Raw genomic sequence first — 21,002 nt, forward strand, 5'->3', positions numbered from 1 at the left:
GGGTCCAGCCTCCCAGGCAGATCCCCATATGCGGAGCCAGCCCAGTCCCCCCACCACCCAGAGCCAGGGAGCTGCTCGCTCGGTTCCTTGGCAACATCCTGAGGAATCCAGTTGCTGCACACGCTCCCTTCCTCTCCCCTCCCACCGCCTGCCTGCTGCCTGCGGGGGCTGGAGGCGGAGGCGGAGGCAGAGGAGCCCCATTATAAATCGCAGCAGAGCTCAGGCGGCCAGGGGACAAGCACTGAGCTTCGACAAGGGCCCCTGCCGCCTGCCTGGTGCCCCTGGACCCCCACCCGCCCCAGCCATGGGTCTTCCGCCTCTCTCGTGGCTGTCCTGCTTGGCTGTCCTCTGCCATTTGGTTGTGCTGCTAGCCGGTGAGTGGGGTGGACTCAGGCATGAGTGAGGTAAGGGGAGCCCCTAGCCCCACTTCTGCCCCTCAAGCCTGACATCAGGGCCCCCAGAGCCTTCCCCGGGTAAGGCTGAGATCCCTGGCAGCCCCTTCTTGACATATATGCTGGGTGGGGGAAGTAGGAGCTGGATGTGGGGGTGAGGGGGGGGGATGCGGCTGGACACCTCTCTGGTTGTGTGGTCTGCCCTCCGGCTGGAAAAATTTACTCTCACCAGAGACTGTCCCTGCCTGGTCCAGTGAGCAAGGTGGCGACCACTTGGCAGTGCAGGGAGGTGGTGTGGGCAGCAGACGATGCCAGGTGTGGGGTGCCGGGAGAGTGAGGGTGGTGGGAAGCCTGAAGAGGCTCTCGGTGGGCACTCGGATGGAGCCCTGGCAGACCGTGGGCTCATCTCCCTTTCCGGGGTTAATATGTAACCCTCGGTCTTGATTCCTGCAGTCTCGGCTTGGCCCCAAGCCAGGCCACAGTTGGGACTTTCTGCTGCCCAATTTCAAGGCCTCCCAAGGAGAAGGGACCCAGGACCAGTGGAGGTCAAGGTCATTGCATCTCATGAATTGGGCTCATCACTGTGCCTCTGGTCTAGGCCCCAATCCCTCTGCCCATGTCTGTCCCCATCCCCCTTCCCCCCCACAGGGTACTGTCCTTCTCCTCCAAAGCACAGTTTAGAAAATGTTTTCACCTCCAGTCACTTGCTTTCTGGAGCCTGGGACCTGGGAGGGCATGATGTATCGATCCCACCCAACATGAGTAGGATGGAGGCCCAAAGAGGTTGAGAAGCTGACCTGAAGATGCACAGCCAGCAAGTAGGACAGGAGAGGGTAAGAGTGGGTGCAGGAGGGAGCGCGGATGCACGCGCCGCGTCTGTGGAGCTCACTGCCTTCAAGAGCTCTTCGAGTCAGCCCTATTCTCTGGGAATACCCAGGCCATCTGGCAGACTGAGGCTCAGAGAGGGCGGGAGGCTGCCTTAGGGCACACAGCCAGTCTGGGAAAATGAGCACCAGTCTCTGGCTTCCGGGACACCTCCATGGAGCGCACTGTCCCCCGAGTCCCTCTGTTTGGGGAAAAGCCACCAGTGGGGCAGAGAGCAGGCGAGTGGAGATGGTGCAGGCCAAGCGCTACTGGCCTTCCTGCTTCCTGGGCTTGAACCCCTGAGCCCTGAGGTGTATGGGGACAGTGAGGACTGGAAGATGAGGAGTTGGGTGGAGGTTGCTTGGGCATAGCTGTGACCCTAAGTACGGTATTGCCTTCTTTGATCCCAGCTGCTGCACCTTTAAATATAGCTATCACCTATATGTGCGTGGTGAGGCTGAGGACACTTGGCAAGTGGGAGAAAAAGGAGGATCGCTTCTACTAAGCTGGGTTGGGGGGAGGTCTTCTCTGCTAGGATGGAGGAGGGATCCTGGGTGGGAGGCACTCTGGAAGCTCTATCCAGGAGCCTGAGGCTTCAAAACCATCAGGTGCCCACCCTAATCTTGGACACTGGTTTTGCTGGGAGATATTCCCATTATTCGGACCTTTCTGAGTCTCCGTCTTTCCTGCTTTACAAGTTCATCTTGGAAATTCTTAGCCACGCTGACATGTGTGGCTCAGAGAGACCCCCTGGGAGCCCCCACAGGACTTAGGGATTGGACTACAAGCTGGAGAGGCCAGGAGAGAGGGGGAGCTGGGGACTTTGTGGCTACCGCCCTGGCTGGTGCAGGGTGGCTGCGTCAGTTCCCAAATGTGGGTTTGCGGGGCTGTGTCAGGCAGGAGGCTTCTCTGCTTTATATAACAAACCTGCAGATACAAGTCAGAACAGAGAATTTTCCTCCCTGAGCAGTGACGCATTCACTCCCACTCAAGCTCTGACAAGAAAGAGGGAAAAAAAAAAAAAAACTGAATTAAGCTGCTGTCGTCTGCCCCCCTGATGAGCAGTAGAGGTGGGTGGGAAAGGCAGAGGAGGATAAATCGAGAGTGTCAGGTCCAGGCCCGGGTCGAATCTAAATTAAAAATTCCTCTATTTCCCGTTGGTTGGGATTTTACATGTACAAAGTGGCTTCCTTGTGCATTTTGTTGATTCGTTTAGTAGATAAGCACCTATTATGTGCCAGGTAAAATTCTAGGTGCTGGGGCCACACCAGTGAATAAAACTGCCAGTGATCCCAGCTCTTGGGGTTGCTGAATATCAACTGGAAAAGACAGATAATACTCAAAATGAAGTAGTAAAGGATTTGGTCTGTTAGAAGGAAAAAAAAAAATGCTGTGATTAAAAAAAAACAAGGATCGAAGGGTAGTGTGGAAGATGTTGAGATTTTATGTAGGGAGTCAGGGGAGGAGGGGGCATTGAGGGAGGCAGGGGAGAATCACGTGGGTATCTCTAGGGCAGTGGTCCTCAGGCCGGAGCTGGCGCCCAAGGAGACGTGTGGCAATTTCTGGCCGCGTTTTTGGTTGTTAACGTTTTGGTTGGGAGGTACTCAGGCATCTAGTGCATTGAGGCCAGGGGTGATGCCAAACATCCTACGGTACATGGAGCCTCCACAGCAAAGAATCACGTGGTCCAAAATGTCAGTGGTGTTTGCTGTTGAGAAAACCCTGCTCTAAGGGTCTAGATATTTTACAAGCTTTATTCTCATAACCATCCCATGAAGCAGTCATTATCATGTCTATTTTATAGGGAAGGGAGGCTCAGAGAACCTGAGTGACTCGTCTGAGACACACAGTTGAGTAACGGTTCAAGCTCTCTATCACCCAAAAACCCAGAGACCCAGAACATTCCCATCTTTTCCTGCCAATAACCCTCCGAACAGTCCTTGAGCTCCAGCCTAATGTACACTTCCTCCAAGAAACCTCCTCTGATCACTTGTAGTTGGAGATGGTCTCTCCCTCATGTAAACTGCAGCTACTCTGAGGTCTGTTCTGGAACATGGTGTTTTTTCTTGGCATTTAAGGCAGCCTAGAATAGTGGATTGTCTTAGGGGCTGGGAGGAAAACCAGATCTGCCACTAAGCAGCTGTGTGGCCTTGGGCGAGTCATTAAACCTCTCTTATTCTCAGTTTCCATATCTTTAAAATGAGGATGAAAGTAATCTTTTTGCAGGAATTAATGACAGCAGATGTGTGTGCCCTGAGCTAGGGTCCAATACACCATAGGTGGTCTACTAAGAAAGGTTCTGATACTCTGTGGTTCTGCCTTAGCCGTCCATCAGGTTGAGAGACTTCTGAGGCTGAGATGAGGCTTCTTCATCCCTCTGCTCCGCACAGGGCCTGGCTAGAGGCAAGTCAGTATTTGTTGGCTGACCAAGTGAACATGGTGACCTGATAGCATTTATTGGGATTGAGGTACTCTCTCCGAGCTCAGCATCAGCACCTCTGGGAGAAAGAGTTCAGAGTTAAGGACAAGAGGGCCTGGGTCTTTGTAGATACTCAAAAGTAACTCAAATAGATGTTGGCCAAATCAGGGAGTGGATGGATGGATGAAGCATGTGTGAGTGGGCCGGAGAGAGATGGAGGGATGGGTAGATGAAGTGGGTGGAGGGTGCCTAGGTGGACAGGTGGTAGGTAGGTGAGTGGGGCACGGGTAGATTGATGGACTGGAGTGAGTAGGGGTGGGTGGGAGGTAGACAGGTGGGTGGCAGGGAATGGGTAGCAGATTGACAAGAGGGGGCAGATAAACGGATGGATGGATAGACAGGTAGGGAGGTGGGTGGAGGGATAAGTAGACTGAGACTTTATTTCATTCAATGAATATTTATATCCACCTTATGCTTGATGATGAGAAACACGTGACACCAAGGCATTCAAGGTCCCTGTCCTGCATTCACACGACAGTTAACAGACGACTGGCTGGTTGAGACATTATCCCCAGTTACAGAACAGAAAACTTCAGTTCCTAGAAGGAAAGCCCGCTCAGTTAGTTACACCACCTTCCCAGGCAAAAGCGAGAAGAGAGCCCGGCCAAGGCCATCAGGCACTGGGGCAGAGGGTGGGGACTGTGAGACAGGCTGCCTTTGTGGCTCATTAAGTCCCAGAGGTGGGCATAGTGGATGCAGAGTCAGAAGAGGGCACTGAGCTTCCCTAGTTTGTCCCTCCTGCCCACTGGGCAGCCTCCCCCTGGCTCCAGGTCATCAGGGGCACCACTTTTCTGGGGATTCCCCCCGGAAGTCACCTGCCACTCCAGTCCAGAGGACTGGCTCTTGACTCTGCTCAGCAGGACCCAGGGAGGCTGCTGAGTCATCCTGAGGTCCCACTGCAGGGAAAATAGGGTGACTAGGCAGCAAGGAAACTTTCACATCCTGGTTCCTCAGAGAGAAAGGGCAGCTGGTGATTCAAGGACCAGCTGCGGGGAGCCCCCCTGCCCACCTCGGGGGCTACTAGTGATGCCCCTGATGGCCTGGCCCTGACCTTGCAAGCCCTGACTCCCCCTACTCCCCACAAGGCAGGGTGGGCTGAGGCAGGGAGTGTGATGAGAGAAGGGGCAGCAGGTTTTAGAAGGTGTGCGTGCACGCCTGTATTTGGGAAGGCGGATCTTATTTGGTTTCTGTGTCCATGTGCATTTTTTGTGCAAGAGCGATGTGTGTTCTGGTGGAACCCCAGGGATAACTGGGGACCTGCCAAGCTCTGCAGCAATAAAATAAGTTTGATCTTTCGGCTCCACTGCCCTGGAAGTCCTAACCTCTAGATTTTTCAAAACCCTCTGAGGTCTTGCTTCGGCTTCAAATGACCTTGACTCTGATCGGAAACTCAAGCTCTTCATTTTTTGGCCTGCCCCTCTCGAACTTATACCAAGTAGAGCAAACTTTGCTGGAAATTGTAGGGGAAGGTAGAGAGGCAGTGCAACCCACTTTGAATGTTTATATAAAACATCTGGGTTCTCAACTGTCTGTCGAGTCACTGCCATTCTGTCCTGGGGTTTCTGTCTGGCTCCATGTGGGACCCAGCCATCTTAAGGTCCCGTCTATCCCATTCTGCCCCCACCCCATGCACAACCCCATCTCTATCCCTCCTCCCTACTCCTGCCCCCCAACCTTGTCTTGGGAATCCAAACAGCCCATTTGGTTCCTCTCTGGAGCTGCTTCCCAGTTCATCCTGGCTCCTTTTATAGACAATTTATTTACTTCTGTATTCACTTTTTGGCTGTGCTGGGTCTTCTTTGCTGCACTCTGCTTTCTCTAGTTGAGGCGATCAGGGGCTACTCTCTTGTGGTGCTCAGCTTCTCATTTCGGTGGCTTCTCTTGTTGCTGAGCACAGGCCAGAGGGCACTCAGACTCAGTAGTTGTGGCTCCCCGGCTGTAGAGCATAGGCTCAACAGTTTTACTGCACAGGCTTAGTCGCTCCACAGTATCTGGGATCTTCCCAGATCAGGGATTGAACCCGTGACTTCTGCATTGGCAGGTGGATTCTTTACCACTGAGCCACCAGGGAAACCCTCATCCTGACTCTTAATGCAGAACAAAGGATTGTCTACTCAGCACACTGCTTAGAAGGTGGTTATCGTTATATATTTAAATTTTTTGTTATCTGCTACTTCGGCCTGGTGGCATGTATGCCTTTATGTGTTTTTTTGGGGTTTTTTTTTGGCCTGGGCATATATATGTGTCATTACGATAGTTGCCGGTGACCATTATCTATACAGGGAATACACATGGGATGTGAATGGACAGAGATCTAGGGGCGTCTCAGAGGCTGTGGAAATGGATCAGGCTGAGATGGAGGGATGCGAGGATCCCGATGCGAGGGGGTGAGAGTTGAGCAGGTGACTTACTAGAGTAAAAGCATGTTGTAGGGAATGGCAGCGGGTGAGTCACGGGTCCAGAAGGGCCGGGAGCCAGGCCTGGCAGGAAAGCCTGTTCCGTCACTTGCTGGCTGTGTAACCTCAGGTATATCCTTGTCAGTTTCACACTCCTCTCCCTTGGTGAACCCACTCCAGCAACTGAATTTTAAAATTAAACAATATGTGCCGGATAATAAGAGCTTTATAAGAATTCATTTTCCTCCATCCTTACAACAAACTTGTGAGGTAGATTCTATTGCTGTCCCTATTTTACAGGTAGGGAAACTGAGGCCTAGAGAGGTTTGGCCGGGGACAGGGGGCTGAGGTCAAGGGTGTGGGGCATTGGTTCTGGCTAGGAGGGTGCGTCTGGGACAAGCTGGCATGGGGCTGGGAAGCCAGATGTCCACAGACAGTCCGGCTGACTGGGGGCCTCTGTGGGGTCAGGACAGCAACACGGTGTGAACAAGTGTAACTTCTCCTGCAACAAAATGACCCAGAAGATTCCCGTGTCTCGTCTAGTCGGCTACCAACGAAATCGGGAGTCCTGCAATGATGGAGCTGTCATGTAGGTACTGCCCTCTCGGCCTCTGCATTCCTTTCAGGCCCCTGATCTTTGCTAATCCATGTCCACATCCTGTCACCCCAAACTGGGCTCCTGGCCAAGGGCTTTCAGCAAGTGTTCCTCTTGCTCCTGACCTGCTGCCCTTCTCTCTGACCTTAACATCCGCGCCCTGAGCAAACGTGAGCCGTGGCATTCCTGAATGGCCTGGAGAAGCCACCCGGGCTGGTAATTCCTACTGGGCCAAAGAGTGTTTTGTGCGGCACTGGCACCTGCTGGGCTTCATGGGAGAGGAAAACATGGTGTTCTGAAAGCGCAGCCTCTAGATGCCAGCAGATCTGGTGTGAACGCTGCCTTTACCACTTACAGTCTGGGTGGCCCCAGTGATCTTATCTACTCCCTGGGCTCTGGTTTCCTTATCTGTTAAAATGGGTAGTTTTGAGGAGAATGAAAGGAGATAGTGAAACTAAAGCTCTTGGCAGTGTGCCTGGAAGCTGCTGACAATAGGAGAGGCCAAGATTATTATCTCCATTCAACAGATAAGGAAACAGAATCCCTCTCAGACTTCAGACTTCTGGGAGGCGTCAAGCCAAGCCAGCTTCCCCTCTGGGTGTTGGGACTCCTGGCCATCTTGGCTGCTTGCTCATTTGGGGTCCCTCTTGGGTACTGCCCAGTTGCCCAGCCCTCAGGCCTTTCCCCAGGACTGACCTTTGGGTCCTAAAGCAGTCTCAGCCAGACCCTGACTCCTGGCAACAGGAAACAGCCTGTTCGAAGCAGGGGCCCACTAAAGAAAATTGTACTTCCTCCCACTGATTACTAAGAGGGCAAGTGCGCTACAGCCTGACCTCTGCTCACCCGTCAAACCTCACTTCCCCCACACTACCCTACATGTTTGCTTCTCTTTCGTAGGCGAAGGGGAAGTGGGATGCTCCAGAGAGGGGATGACGGCACTGGGGCAGCACTGCGCCTGTGGGTCCTTCAGGGTCACGCTCGCTTTCTGGACCTCTCTGGCTTCCTAACATATTGGAGACAGGCACATTTATATTACCCCTCTAAGCCTCAGTTTTTTAATCTGTAAAATGGGGATGTATATAGTAGCCATTTTGCAGAAAGGGTATAAAGTTTAACGAGACAAAATTTCTCGGATGGGGAGCACAGGCCAGGGTGTGGAGCAGGGGTGGAGTAGCCAGCTCTGAGCTGTGGTCTTGGTACTAAGCCACACACAGGCTTCAAAGGAAGCTCAAGATTTGGATGGAACTCAGGGTCCTGAAGAAAGGAATGGCCACCCACTCCAGTATGCTTTGAGCATCCCTGATGGCTCAGATGGTAAAGAATCTGCCTGCAATCCAGGAGACCTGGGTTTGATCCCTGGGTTGGGAAGATCCCCTGGAGAAAGGAATGGCGACCCACTCCAGTATTCTTTCCTGGAGAATTCCATGGACAGAGGATCCTGGCAGGTTACAGTGCATGGGGTCACAAAGAGTCAGACATGACTGAGCAACTAACACTTTCACTCACATTTCACTTTGAGGGTCCCATCAGGGCCACCGTATAGAGAGTTGTAGCACCCTAGGGGCCCTTGTAGCCTGAGGATACACTCTAGGAGAGGAGAGAGGTCCAGAGGTCAGCTTTCAACTGAAGGAGAGGAGGAAGAGGAGGTTATGACATTGAGTCTTTTCACCACCAAGCTTGCCAGTCACACACCTCGTGGCAGAGAACACCTGGGATATCTCCCAATCAGAAAGCTCACAGCGAAGAGCCCCCATCTTCACGTTCATGACATTATGACTTACATTTTTATTATCTTTCTGATCAGGAAGATCCCCTGGAGTAGGAAATGGCAATCCACTCCAGTATGCTTGCCTGGAAAATTCCATGGGCAGAGGAGCCTGGTACATATCAGTCCATGGGGTCGCACAGAGTTGGACATGGCTGAGCAACTGAATTCTCATTCATGCACTCTGAACCAGGTGCTTTACATCTTTAAAATTTTTTTACAATAACACAGAAGCGGGTGACCAACTTGTCCTTGTTTGCCGAAATTTTCACCAAAAGACCCCTTCAGTCCCAGTTTTTCTGGGATGGTTGGTCACCCTGCAGAAGACAGGACTCTTTCCAGTTCTCAATGAGAGCACAGAAGTTCTGTGAGCTGAGCTGCCTTGGTTAAGAAGCTCACAGCTCATAGCTAGTAAGTGGTGGGGACTTGATTTCCAGCCAGGTCGGCTCACCTGCAGAGATTTTGTGTGATGCTCCTACTCCACGTGGCATTTAAGCATCACTGGCTCCCTTGTCTTCCTTCCTTGCAGCCTGAAGACTGTGAAGGGTAAATCATTCTGTGCTGACCCAAAGGAGGAATGGGTCCAGAAAGCCATGAAGCAACTAGACCAGAAGGCTGCTGTGACTCAAAAGAGCGGCACATTCGAGAGGCAAATCGGTGAGGGTGAGCCCAGGACCCCCCTGGGCGCCAGAGAGATGTACTGGTCTGCTGCCTCAGAGGTGAACTTCACAGGCGAAAGCAGTGGTCTAGGGGCAGAGAGTGCCTTGGGGACTTCTCCAGGAGTGGCTGGTTCCATGGGGACCAGGTCCTCCTCCACTTCAAAAGCTCCAGATGGAGGGACTCAGAAAACTGAGCTTATCAACAAGGCTGCCATCACCACCACCACGTCTTGGCAGAGTTCTGCTGCCGACCAACCTGAGGCAGGCCTCTGGACTGAGGGGAAAGCCTCTGAGGCCGCCTCCACCCTGGTCCCCTCCACCCAGACCCTCCCCACCCCAGTCCCCTCCACCCAGGCCCCCTCCACCCAGACCCTCCCCACCCCGGTCCCCTCCACCCAGACCCTCCCCACCCTGGTCCCCTCCACCCAGGCCCCCTCCACCCAGGCCCCCTCCACCCAGACCCTCCCCACCAAGACCCTCCCCACCCAGACCCTCTCCACCCCGGTCTCCTCCACCCAGGCCCTCCCCTCCCTGGTCCCCTCCACCCCGGTCCCCTCCACCCAGGCCCTGACTCTTTCCCACGCTGTCTTAAAGGACAGCAGTGGGCCTGGAAGCCTAACTGTGGGAATCAAGGTACAGGACTCATCAAAGAACTCTCTAGGGTCCAAAGAAACAAGTCCCTCTTCAGCTCACACAGAGGCCTTCCTGGGGTTGGCCACTGTGTCCAGAGTCTTTGAGGTCACTATAGCCTCTGAAGGGACCCCCAGCATGGATGCACTGGCCTCGGGCAGCTGGGCCCCCGAGACTGAGGAGCTCCCCAAGGCCAAGGAGCCCGTTCTCACCACCGCAGGCCCCCAGAGTCTGGGCATCCTTATGACGTCCGTGCCTGACTCCCAGGTGGCCACGCGAAGGCAGGCCGTAGGGCTGTTGGCCTTCCTCGGTCTCCTCTTCTGCCTGGGGGTGGGCATGTTTGCCTACCAGAGACTGCAGAGCTGCCCCCGCAAGATGGTGGGGGATGTGGTGGAAGGGATCTGCTATGTCCCCCGGAGCTGTGGCAGTAACTCATATGTCCTGGTGCCAGTGTGAGATCCCCTCCTGCCTGCGTCCGTCCAGTCATTCAACTCAGCGGCCCGGGGTCCCCCATCCTCACACTTTCCCTCACCCAAGAGCCTGGCCCAAGCTGGGATGGTTGAAGCAAGGAGGAGAGGCCATCTGGGTGGGTCTGCTCCCAGCGCCTGGAGGCCACCCTTGACCATTCATGACCTACTGTGGACAGAGCAGGTGGCCTCCCCAGCTCACTCCAATGTCCCAAGACAAAAAAACGCCCCTCTGCTGTTGGCTGGTTAGAGGGTCCGTTAGATACCATGCCAGCCTCTGTGAACAAGTATTTCCTGAATGCCCGGCCCCTTTAACCCACTTCCCCTGTGTTACCGCGGGCATCCCATTTCGCAAACGAGCCTTGGTCAGGCCTCCCCTGCCCACTGCCCCAGACCTCGTCGCGTCTCTTGGTCCCGCTGCGGTCGCCAGCCACCCCGGCCACCTGCGGTGCTAGTTTTCCATGGGCCCTGTACAGACCCCATGCCCCAGGCGGGGACCTGTCTTTTCTTGCATGAAGTTAGTGTGGTGTTTCCTGGGACTGCTCCCAGCGAAGGTTCTGCCCTTGGGCAGGTATTTTGGGAATGAGAGATGAAGTAATCTGCTGGCTTGGATTCCACCCCCACCCCCCACCTCCGCACCTGTGAAGGAACATTGACTATGAATGTGAAGGCTGGGAGTTTAGTCCCAGGCCCTCACCCATCCATCAAGACATTCATCCCCCTGGTGTCTCATCTGTGAAAGGGAAGAGGGATGGTAGATATGTGGCAATAACGGCTATCCCTGTCAGGTATCACTAGTTGATCCAGAGACCCCTTTCTGCAGACCCTGGATACAGCTTCTCAACCTTCAGCAGTAGAGATGCTCTCAACCATCGATGAGACAGGCACATCCATGGATGCTGTGACCAGGAGGTCCTGCCCCCACCCTACCCCTCCACAACTTGTGACAGCCTACCAGGTCACAAGTGACAGGCTGTAGGAGGAGCAGAGGCCTGCAGGCTCCCAGAAAGGAGCCAGGGAGCAGCCGCAGGCAGTAGCCATGCCCTTTCCTCCGCTTCTTCCTGAAGGACCCGAGTCCAGCATTTTCTCTTTCTTTTCTGTGGCCTGGTTTCCTCTTCCACCTCTCACTCCTTGAAAACACTGTCCTCTGCACTCTGAGTTCTTCCTGCCTCCCCTTCGCCCCCACCACAGGCAGAGCCAGGAATTTCCATAAGATCAGAGTCCACCATGGAAACCTGAGGTTCCCGTGTTTACTTCTGAAAGGGACTCTGTCCTGTGGGGAGAGATGGGCAGGGGAGGGGAAGTTGTGGGCATGACGTCAGAGGTTCCCTTTTAGGCACTGGAGGCTTGGGCAGGACTGGGTGGGGCTGAAGGCTCTCTGGACTGGCCAGCACCCCGCCATCAGAGCTGGACCTGCAAGTCCCACCCTTCAGGGTCTCTGGTGGCAGCTCCCCACCTCCCTCTGATGGTCTCTGAAAGTGTTCTTTGCACTCCACTAGAGGAGCCTCCCACGGGCCAGGCTCTTCCATGTACAAATGGTATGCTCCTTTGCAGATAGATGCTGAGAGAGTGCACAGGCGGCTCTGGTCCAGAGAGAGGGAAGCCAGCTTTCCCTGTCTGCCTGGCCCTCCTCGATGCCCGTGAGGGTCTGGCTCGGGTTGGGGGCACTCTGACCTCAGAGAGGAGGACAGCAGATCTGAATGCACTTTTTGGGTTCTTCTTGATGGGGAACCTTCAAGGGATGGGGCTCCTGTGATGGGGCTCCCACCTGTGATAATGCGGCTGGGGACAACGGTCCCCCTTCCACAGACTTTGTGAGGTCCTCTGGAGAAGGACAGGGATAAAGACAATTTGGGGAGGGCTTTGGAAGGAGTTGGTTGATCATTTTGCTTTTCCAACCCTATCGCCAATGTCTGTGCCATTTTATATTTTACTAATAAAATTGAAAAGTTTTGTGGGTCCAATATAGTTGTTTTTCCTGGGTCAGACTCAGCAATCGGGGCCTCTGGGAAGATGGAACAAAGGAGGAGCCAAGACTCTCTGGGGAAGTGAGACTTCTCCGGTGCACCAGTGGATACGACTCTGTGCTTCTGCTGCAGACAACGCTGGTTCGATCCCTGGCCCTGGGGTCCTGCATGCGGCAGGGCAGTGTGGCCCAAATAAACAAAAGACTCTCTGTGGAGGCACTGGGGACGCCTGGGGCAGAGGGGCAGCAGGAGAAGGGGCCCTGGGAACAGGGGTGAGGACGGCTGAGCCTCTAGCCTCTGCCCAGGTATGTGACATTGGGCATGCGTAAAATCAGGTGAGACTTCACTCTACACCTGAAGTTAACACAACATTGTTAATAACTATACTCCACTATAAGAAATTTAAAAATGTTTTTAAGATTTTAAGAAACCAGGTGGGAGATTTCCAGCAGCTTCCATCCCTGGCAGGAATTAGATTCCCTTATGAAGTCCCCCACCCTGCCCCCTCCCACTGCCCAGGCCTACTAAGCCACCACCTTGAGGGCCTTGGTATCAGCATTAGGGATCTAGTGACCCACGGGAGCAAATGGGGCCACATTTTCCTCTTTACAGCCTCAACTCACTGCTGGTCCAGATAAAGATCAAAGAGGGATTACTTCTCAAGGGACTTGGGTACTCAGAGGTGTGACTCAAGTGTGAACTGCCAGTGCCCAAGGTGGCATCACGAGCGGCTCTGTACAGTTGTGTAGACTGGAAACTGTGCAAATTGCCAAAGGCCAAGTCCAGCTTATTACAGAGTATTGCATCAGTCCTGAATATTCACGGGAGGACTGATGCTGGAGCTGAAGTTCCAATACTTTGGCCACCTGATGCGAAGAGCTGACTCATTCGAAAAGACCCGGATGCTGGCAGGAGGAGAAGGAGAACAAGATGGTTGGGTGGCATCACCCACTCAGCGGACATGAGTTTGGGCAGACTCCAGGGGACAGTGAAGGACAGGGAAGCCTGGCATACTGCAGTCCATGGGGTCTCAAAGATTTGGACACGACTGTGTGAATGAACAAATGATTCCATGGATTCTTAGATACACGTTTCTTTTTTCACATTGTAATACCTTTGGAATCGAGATATGTCTTACAGTCAACAACTTTTCACAGTTTAATTGACAGATCTTTTGTTCTCTACTAGTAGTTTATTAAATATCAGAATGTTTTACATTAGAGGCATTTTAGGTTTGATGTCTACATGGAATTTTTTTTTTTTTAATTAGAGGCAACACTTAAGAAACAGGAAATTACACACACCAGCCCACTTTTCTAGGTTCTCTCAAGTGATTTGGAAGGTCTCAGCCCCACTGTGTGTTGTCGCCCCCAAGATGACAGTGGGTAGGGCCTGAGCCTTGGCTGCCCCTTGAAAAGGAGCAGGCCAGGGTGACAATCCTGGGTTCTCTACCAACCCTTCCACTTCATGGTGCTCCGGATTCCAATGGCCATGTCAACTGCCATTATCATCACCCTTCTCTTGTTTTTCTCATAGAGAGGATATTTTTCTCTGAGCCCAAGTCTTCATCAAAAGTGGGACCAGGAAAGACAGCATATGATGGGCCTTTAATTTTTCTTACGTGCAGCTTCCCTCATTTCACCACCTGCCGAGCCCCACAGACATTTGGCTTTGAAGTTTCTGCAAGAATCTGAGATTGCTGCCTCGCCACTCAGCTTGTGGGATCTTACTTCCCAGACCCAGGATAGGACCCACGCCCCCTGCTGTGGGAGCCCAGAGTCCTAACTATTGGACTACCAGGGAAGTCCCTGCAAATTCTAGTACTGCCCTTAGCAGCACACAATAGCTTTCCTGTTCCACTCCAAGTCCAGTCGGGCTTTTGCGCGCTCCCACATCCAGGAAGGAGCTGGAGGCAAAGTCATATCCCCTCAACATGTGAACACCACCCTTTCAGCAACATGCAACACCAGCAGTGTCTTTGAAATGAAAATATTTGTTCCTGATTTTTCATCACATTCTCAGATAAGGTTAAGCTCTTCATGTTCCAGAAGAAAATGGAGAGCAAAAGAAATTTTTCTTCTCCAGTCCAGATCAGCTCCCTAGGGATTCGGGGACTGATTTTTCTTTTTTGGCTGTGGAGCTCAACTTTAGCTAAAGTGATTCCCCGTAATTAGTGCAGAGTTTGACGGAGACCTGAAAGTGAAGTGAAAGTCACTTGGTCATGTCCAACTAGTTGCGACCCCATGGGCTGTATAATCCATGGGATTCTCGAGGCCAGAATACTGGAGCTGGTAGCCGTTCGCTTCTCCAGGGATCTTCACAACCCAGGGATCGAACCCAGGTCTCCCACTTTGCAGGCGGATTCTTTACCATCTGAGCCACCTGAGGCCTCTGAAAGCTTTGATAGAGTGATCAGGGTTCTGAGATATAATATACTATTACTAGTAATATAATATTATTATTTCTATTATTATCACTGTTGCTGTTCAGTTGATAAGTCGTGTCCAGTTCTTTGCGACCCCAGGTACTGCAGCATGCCAGTACTCATGTACTCCTCCTGTCCTCCTCTATCTCCTGGAGTTTGCTCAAATTCACGTCCACTGAGTCTATGATGCTATCTAACCATCTCATCCTCTGTCATCCCCTTCTCCTCCTGCCCTCAATCTTTCCCAGCATCAGGGTCTTTACCAATGAGTTGGCTTTTCACATCAGGTGGCCAAAGTACTAGAGCTTCAGCATCAGTCCGTCCAATGAATATCATTATGTTATAATATTATTAGAATATCATATTATAATAAGAGTAATATTATTATTGTTATTAAAATAGCCATTGTTTATTTAATGTTTACCACATGCCAGGCAATACACTAAATTCTGTATGTACCAGGGCTTCCACTTGCAGATGAGGAGAGTAAGGTTTTCAAAGTTCACGGGACCTGCTTCAGGTCAAACAGACTGCAAGCAGCAGAACTGGAACCTGAAGTCTCTCTCCAGGACTTGAATCTTAACCACCGTTTCTAAAATTGTGAGCCACAGATTGTCAAAAGTAGAGACTCCCGAGCCCCACTTCAGTCCTGCTGAGAGTCTGCACTTTCAAGCCGTTGCCTCTTTCCTCCCTCCTTCCTCTCCTCTCTTTCCCTCCCCGCCTTGCCCTGCCTTCCAAATTAGGGGATTTGGCACCTAACCAGAGTTTTAGAGCCCTCCGAACCAGGCCAGCCTACCTCCACCCCACCTAGGCTTGCAGGGTCCTTTGGGCGACAGCTACCGGCAGCCCTCTCACCCTCTGCCCTTTGCTGTTATTCCCCTTTGCCTCTCCTGTGTCCTCTGTACATTCCCCAAAAGGGTGAGGCCAGGCAGAAAAACACAAATGAATGCTTGGGAATTTCCAGTGTGAGGCTGAATAGTGAGCGCCTGGGAGCCATGAAGTGTGTGTGTGTACACATGCCCTGGTGCTCCTGTGTACTGGGATTAAAGAAGAGGTCTAGTGCCAGGCTGCCTTTCCCCAGATGACCACAAACTTCAGCTGCCAGACCCACGCAGGATCTCACCAACCTCACCAAATTGGCTGGAAGTGCTGGTACCTCTGAACCGAGGAGGACTCCAGAGCAGGGCACCTGTGGGAAGAGATGCCTCTCTCTTTCCTTCAAGGGATCTTTTGTCCCCAGGGGACAGAATAGAATTATTTCTAATGAGCATCTTGCTATTTAGCAATACAGAAGTGGAATGTAACATGGTGATCTTTGGCTGTGTGACTTTAGGAAAGTTGCTTAATCTTTCCAGGCTTTTGGTTCTACTTTGGAAAAGTAGAATTCACGATCAAAGAGTTTGAAATGTCCTTTTTCTACTCAGTTTTGTTATTGGTTTCCCAAATAAGACTATGGAATTATAGGAGCTATATATATATATCAGTCTTCTTGGTTTTCAGTAAAGGAAGATAAAGACATGATACAGTGTCAGCAAGCAGATAAAAATAATTTATGACTTGCGTAATTTTTTCCCTAAGCTAATGGATGCTGTTCAAGTTGATGGAACTTTTTTCCTTCTAAATTGCTTTTGAACTTGGCAAGGTCAAAACACTGGCATCCTAACTAATTAGAACCAGACTAGCAAGATGTCTGAATCTGAGACTTGGACGGAAAGGAAAGTTAGTTTCAGCATCAATTTCTCCTAGCACTTCTGGCTTGCTGCCCCTAAGCACTCAAGAGAGCCGCTCTTCTCGCTCCCTTGGGGTTGGTGAGGTGCCAAACAATCAGTTCTGAGCCGGCAGTGGGAGCAAAGTTTGTCAAACCAGATTCAAACATTTAATTATTGGTGAGAAACCCTTGAGAACTTTTAGTTCCTGGAGCCCAGAACTTGGCAATATTCCAGAGGATGACTGACTGGTCCATTACCCTGGTTCCCAGAGTGAGGGTGACTCAGAACCTCCAGCCACAGAAAGAGCCCCAGCAGCTTCATGTGGAAGAAACAAAGCTTTGCGGTTTTAAACCACTGAGAATTTGAGGCTATTTGTCATTGCAGCGTAACCTAGCCTATCCCGATTGATGCGGCAGTTAGGAAGAAGAAATATATCACTTGGACTTAGCAGGAATGACTTGTCAGTTACCTGCATGATACTGTTGAAAACTTGAACCATTCCCTTAACTGGGGTAAACAGGCTTTCCAAGGTCAAACTTACCCCTTTATCCTTGCTGTTTGCCGACAAGATGAAGGCCACCCTTAGCCTGCCAGCTATTAATGGATTTAATCTGGAATTCTTACTGAATGGAGGTGGAAAGAAGTGTTTTGTAGCTCCTCTGAAATACACTGATGCTGAGGAGTTCTAACGACTCAGATATGCTGGTGACCCCTTGCAGCAGACAAGGAAGTAAACGTGGAGAAGAATATTAAAATGATTGAGCACCAGCTGTTTGCCAGATGATCTAGACTAAGCAGTCTCTAGCATAGCTCCAAAACCAAGAAGTCCAACCAGGGTAACCCTGGCCTCTTGGCACAGAAATCTGGCCCAGTTCTAGGGACTGGCAAGTTCGTTTCGGTGTTTTTGTTTTCCTGGAGCATTTCAACCGTCCTGCCGGCTCCAGTTCGTTTCCCTTGATGCTAATTCCCCCATCCTCATTATAACCCTCACGTGACCTGGCTAATTTCTGTAAGATCTGTGAGAGCAGGCTTTTGTGCGTGTTGGTCTGTGCTCCAGTGACTACCGCCCACCACAGGTCCTGGAAGGAGAGAAAGAGGGGCAGAGCCCACAGCCATCGTGTCCACTGGCACTCTCTGACGGGATACCTATGCCACGCCCCTTCTGATTTATGGAGGCCCACCCATCCATGGGTGGGGGCGGGAGGTACATTTCAAGGCCTTTCCTGGCGAAAATATTTAATTGTCTCCAAGTGATGTCAGAGACGGAAAGTGGCCTTCTGTGAAGATGTGATCACCCCCAAAGCCCTCGGAACCTCCTCCACCACACCCTCATCAATAAATTGCTTCTCAGGCCCAACAAGGACCCCCAGGAAGCCTGGACTGGGTCAAGGCTCTGATTGTCATGCAGATCCGCAGGGGAGTGAGCAGTGGAATCCAGCAGCCCTGGGATCTCAGGCGGCTCATTGTGGAGGCTTCTGCCTGCCTGGGTATTTGCCTGGGCCTCCCCTTCTCCCCCAGCCCTGCCTCTCACTGTACCCCTGCAGCCTGTTTCCTGGCTTTATAAATCATCATGACTACCATCGGCCCGACAGAGCTGGAGTTCCATCCGCATGAGCACTGAGATGCCCAGTCGGCAGCCCCAGGTCATCTTTCCAGGGTGTCAGGATTAGAAGCAGTGGGGCTCCCGGGTAGGGTGGGGAGCATGGGAAAGAGGAGGAGTTTATTTATTGCTGAAGACACCAATGACTAAGACACTGGCCTCCTCACTGGGAGGTTCACCATCCTCGTCACACACCCACGGTGAGTCTTTGAATGAATTTTCTCATTTAATCCCTGTCCCAGCTCTAAGAGGAGGTCCATAGAAGTCCCATTTTTGAGATGGTAGTGGCCTAGACTGATTAAGGGAAGTTACCTTGACCAACCTGGAAGACAGTCCAACTTCAGAGACCCTACTCTGCTTTTTGTCAGTTGTAGCATAGTCATTGTACAGAATGCATACAATGGTAAAAGCAAAGAAATACATTGGCACCTGTCCACATACATGACTCTCAAGCTCAACGCTGCAAAATGTGAAAGCACAGATACCATATGGCAGTGTTAACATGAAGCATCAAAGCAGGCATAAACAGTGATATATATGACTTAGGGACACACACATATTAGTAAAACAGGAAGAAATGCATGGGACCAGCGGGTGCCCCATCCAGGGTCCTCTAGTCCACAGAGGAACGGATCAGGAGAGATGCATGGGGCTTCCCTGAGCAGAAAGATCGACTCTTACCTGGTGATGGGCACATGGAAATGGTTAACTGTGGTGTCCCACCCCGAGCCCCACTCACTGGCTACTTTCAATTTAGAGCCTCTCTGGGGCCAAGATGCTCCCTGGAGGAGTCACACCTTCTCTGGGCTTCCGCCCCTTTCCTGCCCTCATTCCCATGCTCTTCCCCATCTACCCGGGAAGCACATCCTTAATGAGCCCAACCTCAGACAGTGAAGAGAGCCAGTCACCCCACTCCCCAGCCTGCAGCCCATGGGGAGGGCAGGGATGAGGAAGGGCTGGCTGGAGGAGGAGAGTTTGGACAGGCTGAGAGAGGCTTCAGGGAGTGGATGCGGAGTGGGTGAGACAGACGCCCAGCTCCCTAAGGACATCTATACTTTCAGTGTGATCCCAATAAAAATGCCAAATTATTTTTGGAGTTAGTGTGGATAGTTTTAGTTTAAAAAAATTGAGACTGGAGTGTTGAAGGAACGGAGACAAGGCAGGAAGAAGGAGGCATGCTGAGACAAGTGGGGTTGAGGGGAAAGCCCCGTGTGTGGCAGGACAAGCCACAACCCATCTGGCCAGGCCTGGAGTGCTGCGGAGTGCTGGCTTCTCTCTAGAAAAGGAACAGGGCCCCCTCCTCTGGGGCCCATACTTCCAAGCTCTGGGTCCAGCTCGGATGTGGCCACAGCTGCTATGAACCCTCTGCCCCCACTGGGAGAGCCATAAGCCACGTAGGTCTATGCCGCGTGTCATACAGCCCAGTGCCGCTGGTCTTGTCCCTGCTGGCTTGTCTGAAGTGGCTGAGACCGGTCAGGAATGTGGGGAAACCCCTAGCCTTTCAAAGAAGCCAGGTTCACCAGGCTGCTTAGACAGGGTGCCATGTTCTCTTTCCAGGATGCTGGGCTCTGAGAGCTGACCCTGGTGCTGAACAAACCTTGGGAGCACAAGCGTCAGATTGGATAAGAAGGACCCTGCCAGGCAGGCTGCCAGGGTCAGAGCAGGCTGCCACACACTTCTGACATCCAAATGAAAGGTCTGTCATTGCTCCTGAGGGCTAAGTGCCTTGGACTGGCATCCCAGGCTAGAATGATCCCAGTGCCTTCAGGAGACCAAACACCTGCCTGTGAAAATACTTGGAAACTGGGATGAGTGCTCCCTTGAGCGAGAGTGTTGGATTCTAGCAGTGAATAAAAGGAACCGATTTACAGGGCTGGAGTGGGGGCCCAGAGGAAGTGATAAAGCCCGGGCCTGAGCGCGATTCCCCTCGCTCATCACAGGGAAGAGCGAGGCACAGTGAGAAGCGCTTCTGTATTCTGCTCCCGGAACAATACCAGCCGTTAGTCATCCTCTCATTGGATTCTACCAGAATGGATGGCAGGCCCTCCATGTGCCAGGAGATATGCTTCATTGAAAGGCCTTTGTCCCTGGGAACTTAAATTCCAGTGGGGATGGGAGTAGGGAGATATGAGTGGGAGACAGGCAAACAGCAGCAGGCAGAATAAGTAAGCCAATGGTATATGGTGCGTTGGAGGGCAGTAAGTATTAAATATACAGCAAAAAGCAAAAGAAAAATTTGAGCAGAGGAAAAGGTGGGGTCAGTTGCAATTTTAGAGGGTAGACCTCACTGAAAAGTGACATTTAAATAAGATTTGAAGGAGGTGAAGGAATGAGTCACACAAGTATCCAGGGAAAGAAAATGCCAGAGTTAGCAGGGTCAGGAGGCAGGCAGAGCACACAGGACCTTCTGGCTGCTGTGGGGTCCTTGGTTTTTCCTCTGAGTCAGATGGAAAGCCACGGAGATGCTCTGATCAGAGGACACTCTCATTCCCTTTGACAACCGTGCTGACAGAAGATTGTAGGAGGTGAGGAGAGAGATGGGGAGATGATGGAGAAGGCAGTTATAGGAATCCAGGAGAGAGATCCTGGGCTCTGGTTGGATTCTGAAGGCAGAGCTGGGCGATCACCAGACAGATGGGAAGTAGAGGGTGAGAGAAAGAGGTGCAGAGGATGGCACCCAGGTTTCTGGCCTGAGTAACAGGATGGAGGGGTTGGCAGGGAACAGGAGGAGCAGGTATGGGGGTGAAGGGGATGGGAATGCAGCTTCAGACTTGGTGGTTTGAGACGGCTGTTTGACATGTTGAGTAGGCAGCTGATATACAAGTCTGGAGTTGGCGGGAGGAATTTGGGAGTCAGTGGCATATAGATGATATTTAAAGTCAGGAACACATACTATTTGCCAAATATAGTGCTAAGGCAGCTGAAGGAAACCCAAACCTTCTAATGCAGTTACTATTATTATTTTCATTTTAAAGATGTGAAACCTAGGCTCAGAGAGGAGTGACTTCTTGAAAGTCCCCCAGCTTGCTGATGGCAGAGCTGAATTTAAACCTG

General features: G+C 51.9%; 1 protein-coding gene across 1 annotated transcript; it reads left to right on the forward strand.

Annotated features, from left to right (window-relative positions):
• On the forward strand, positions 164–12,211 carry CX3CL1 (C-X3-C motif chemokine ligand 1). Its single transcript, XM_018063153.1, has 3 exons — positions 164–374; positions 6,600–6,720; positions 9,021–12,211. Exons 1-3 carry the CDS (start codon positions 305–307, stop codon positions 10,234–10,236), a joined length of 1,407 nt encoding a protein of 468 aa, XP_017918642.1. The 5' UTR covers positions 164–304; the 3' UTR covers positions 10,237–12,211.

This window comes from Capra hircus, chromosome 18 (genome assembly GCF_001704415.2).
Source record: "Capra hircus breed San Clemente chromosome 18, ASM170441v1, whole genome shotgun sequence".
Lineage (NCBI taxonomy): Eukaryota > Metazoa > Chordata > Mammalia > Artiodactyla > Bovidae > Capra > Capra hircus.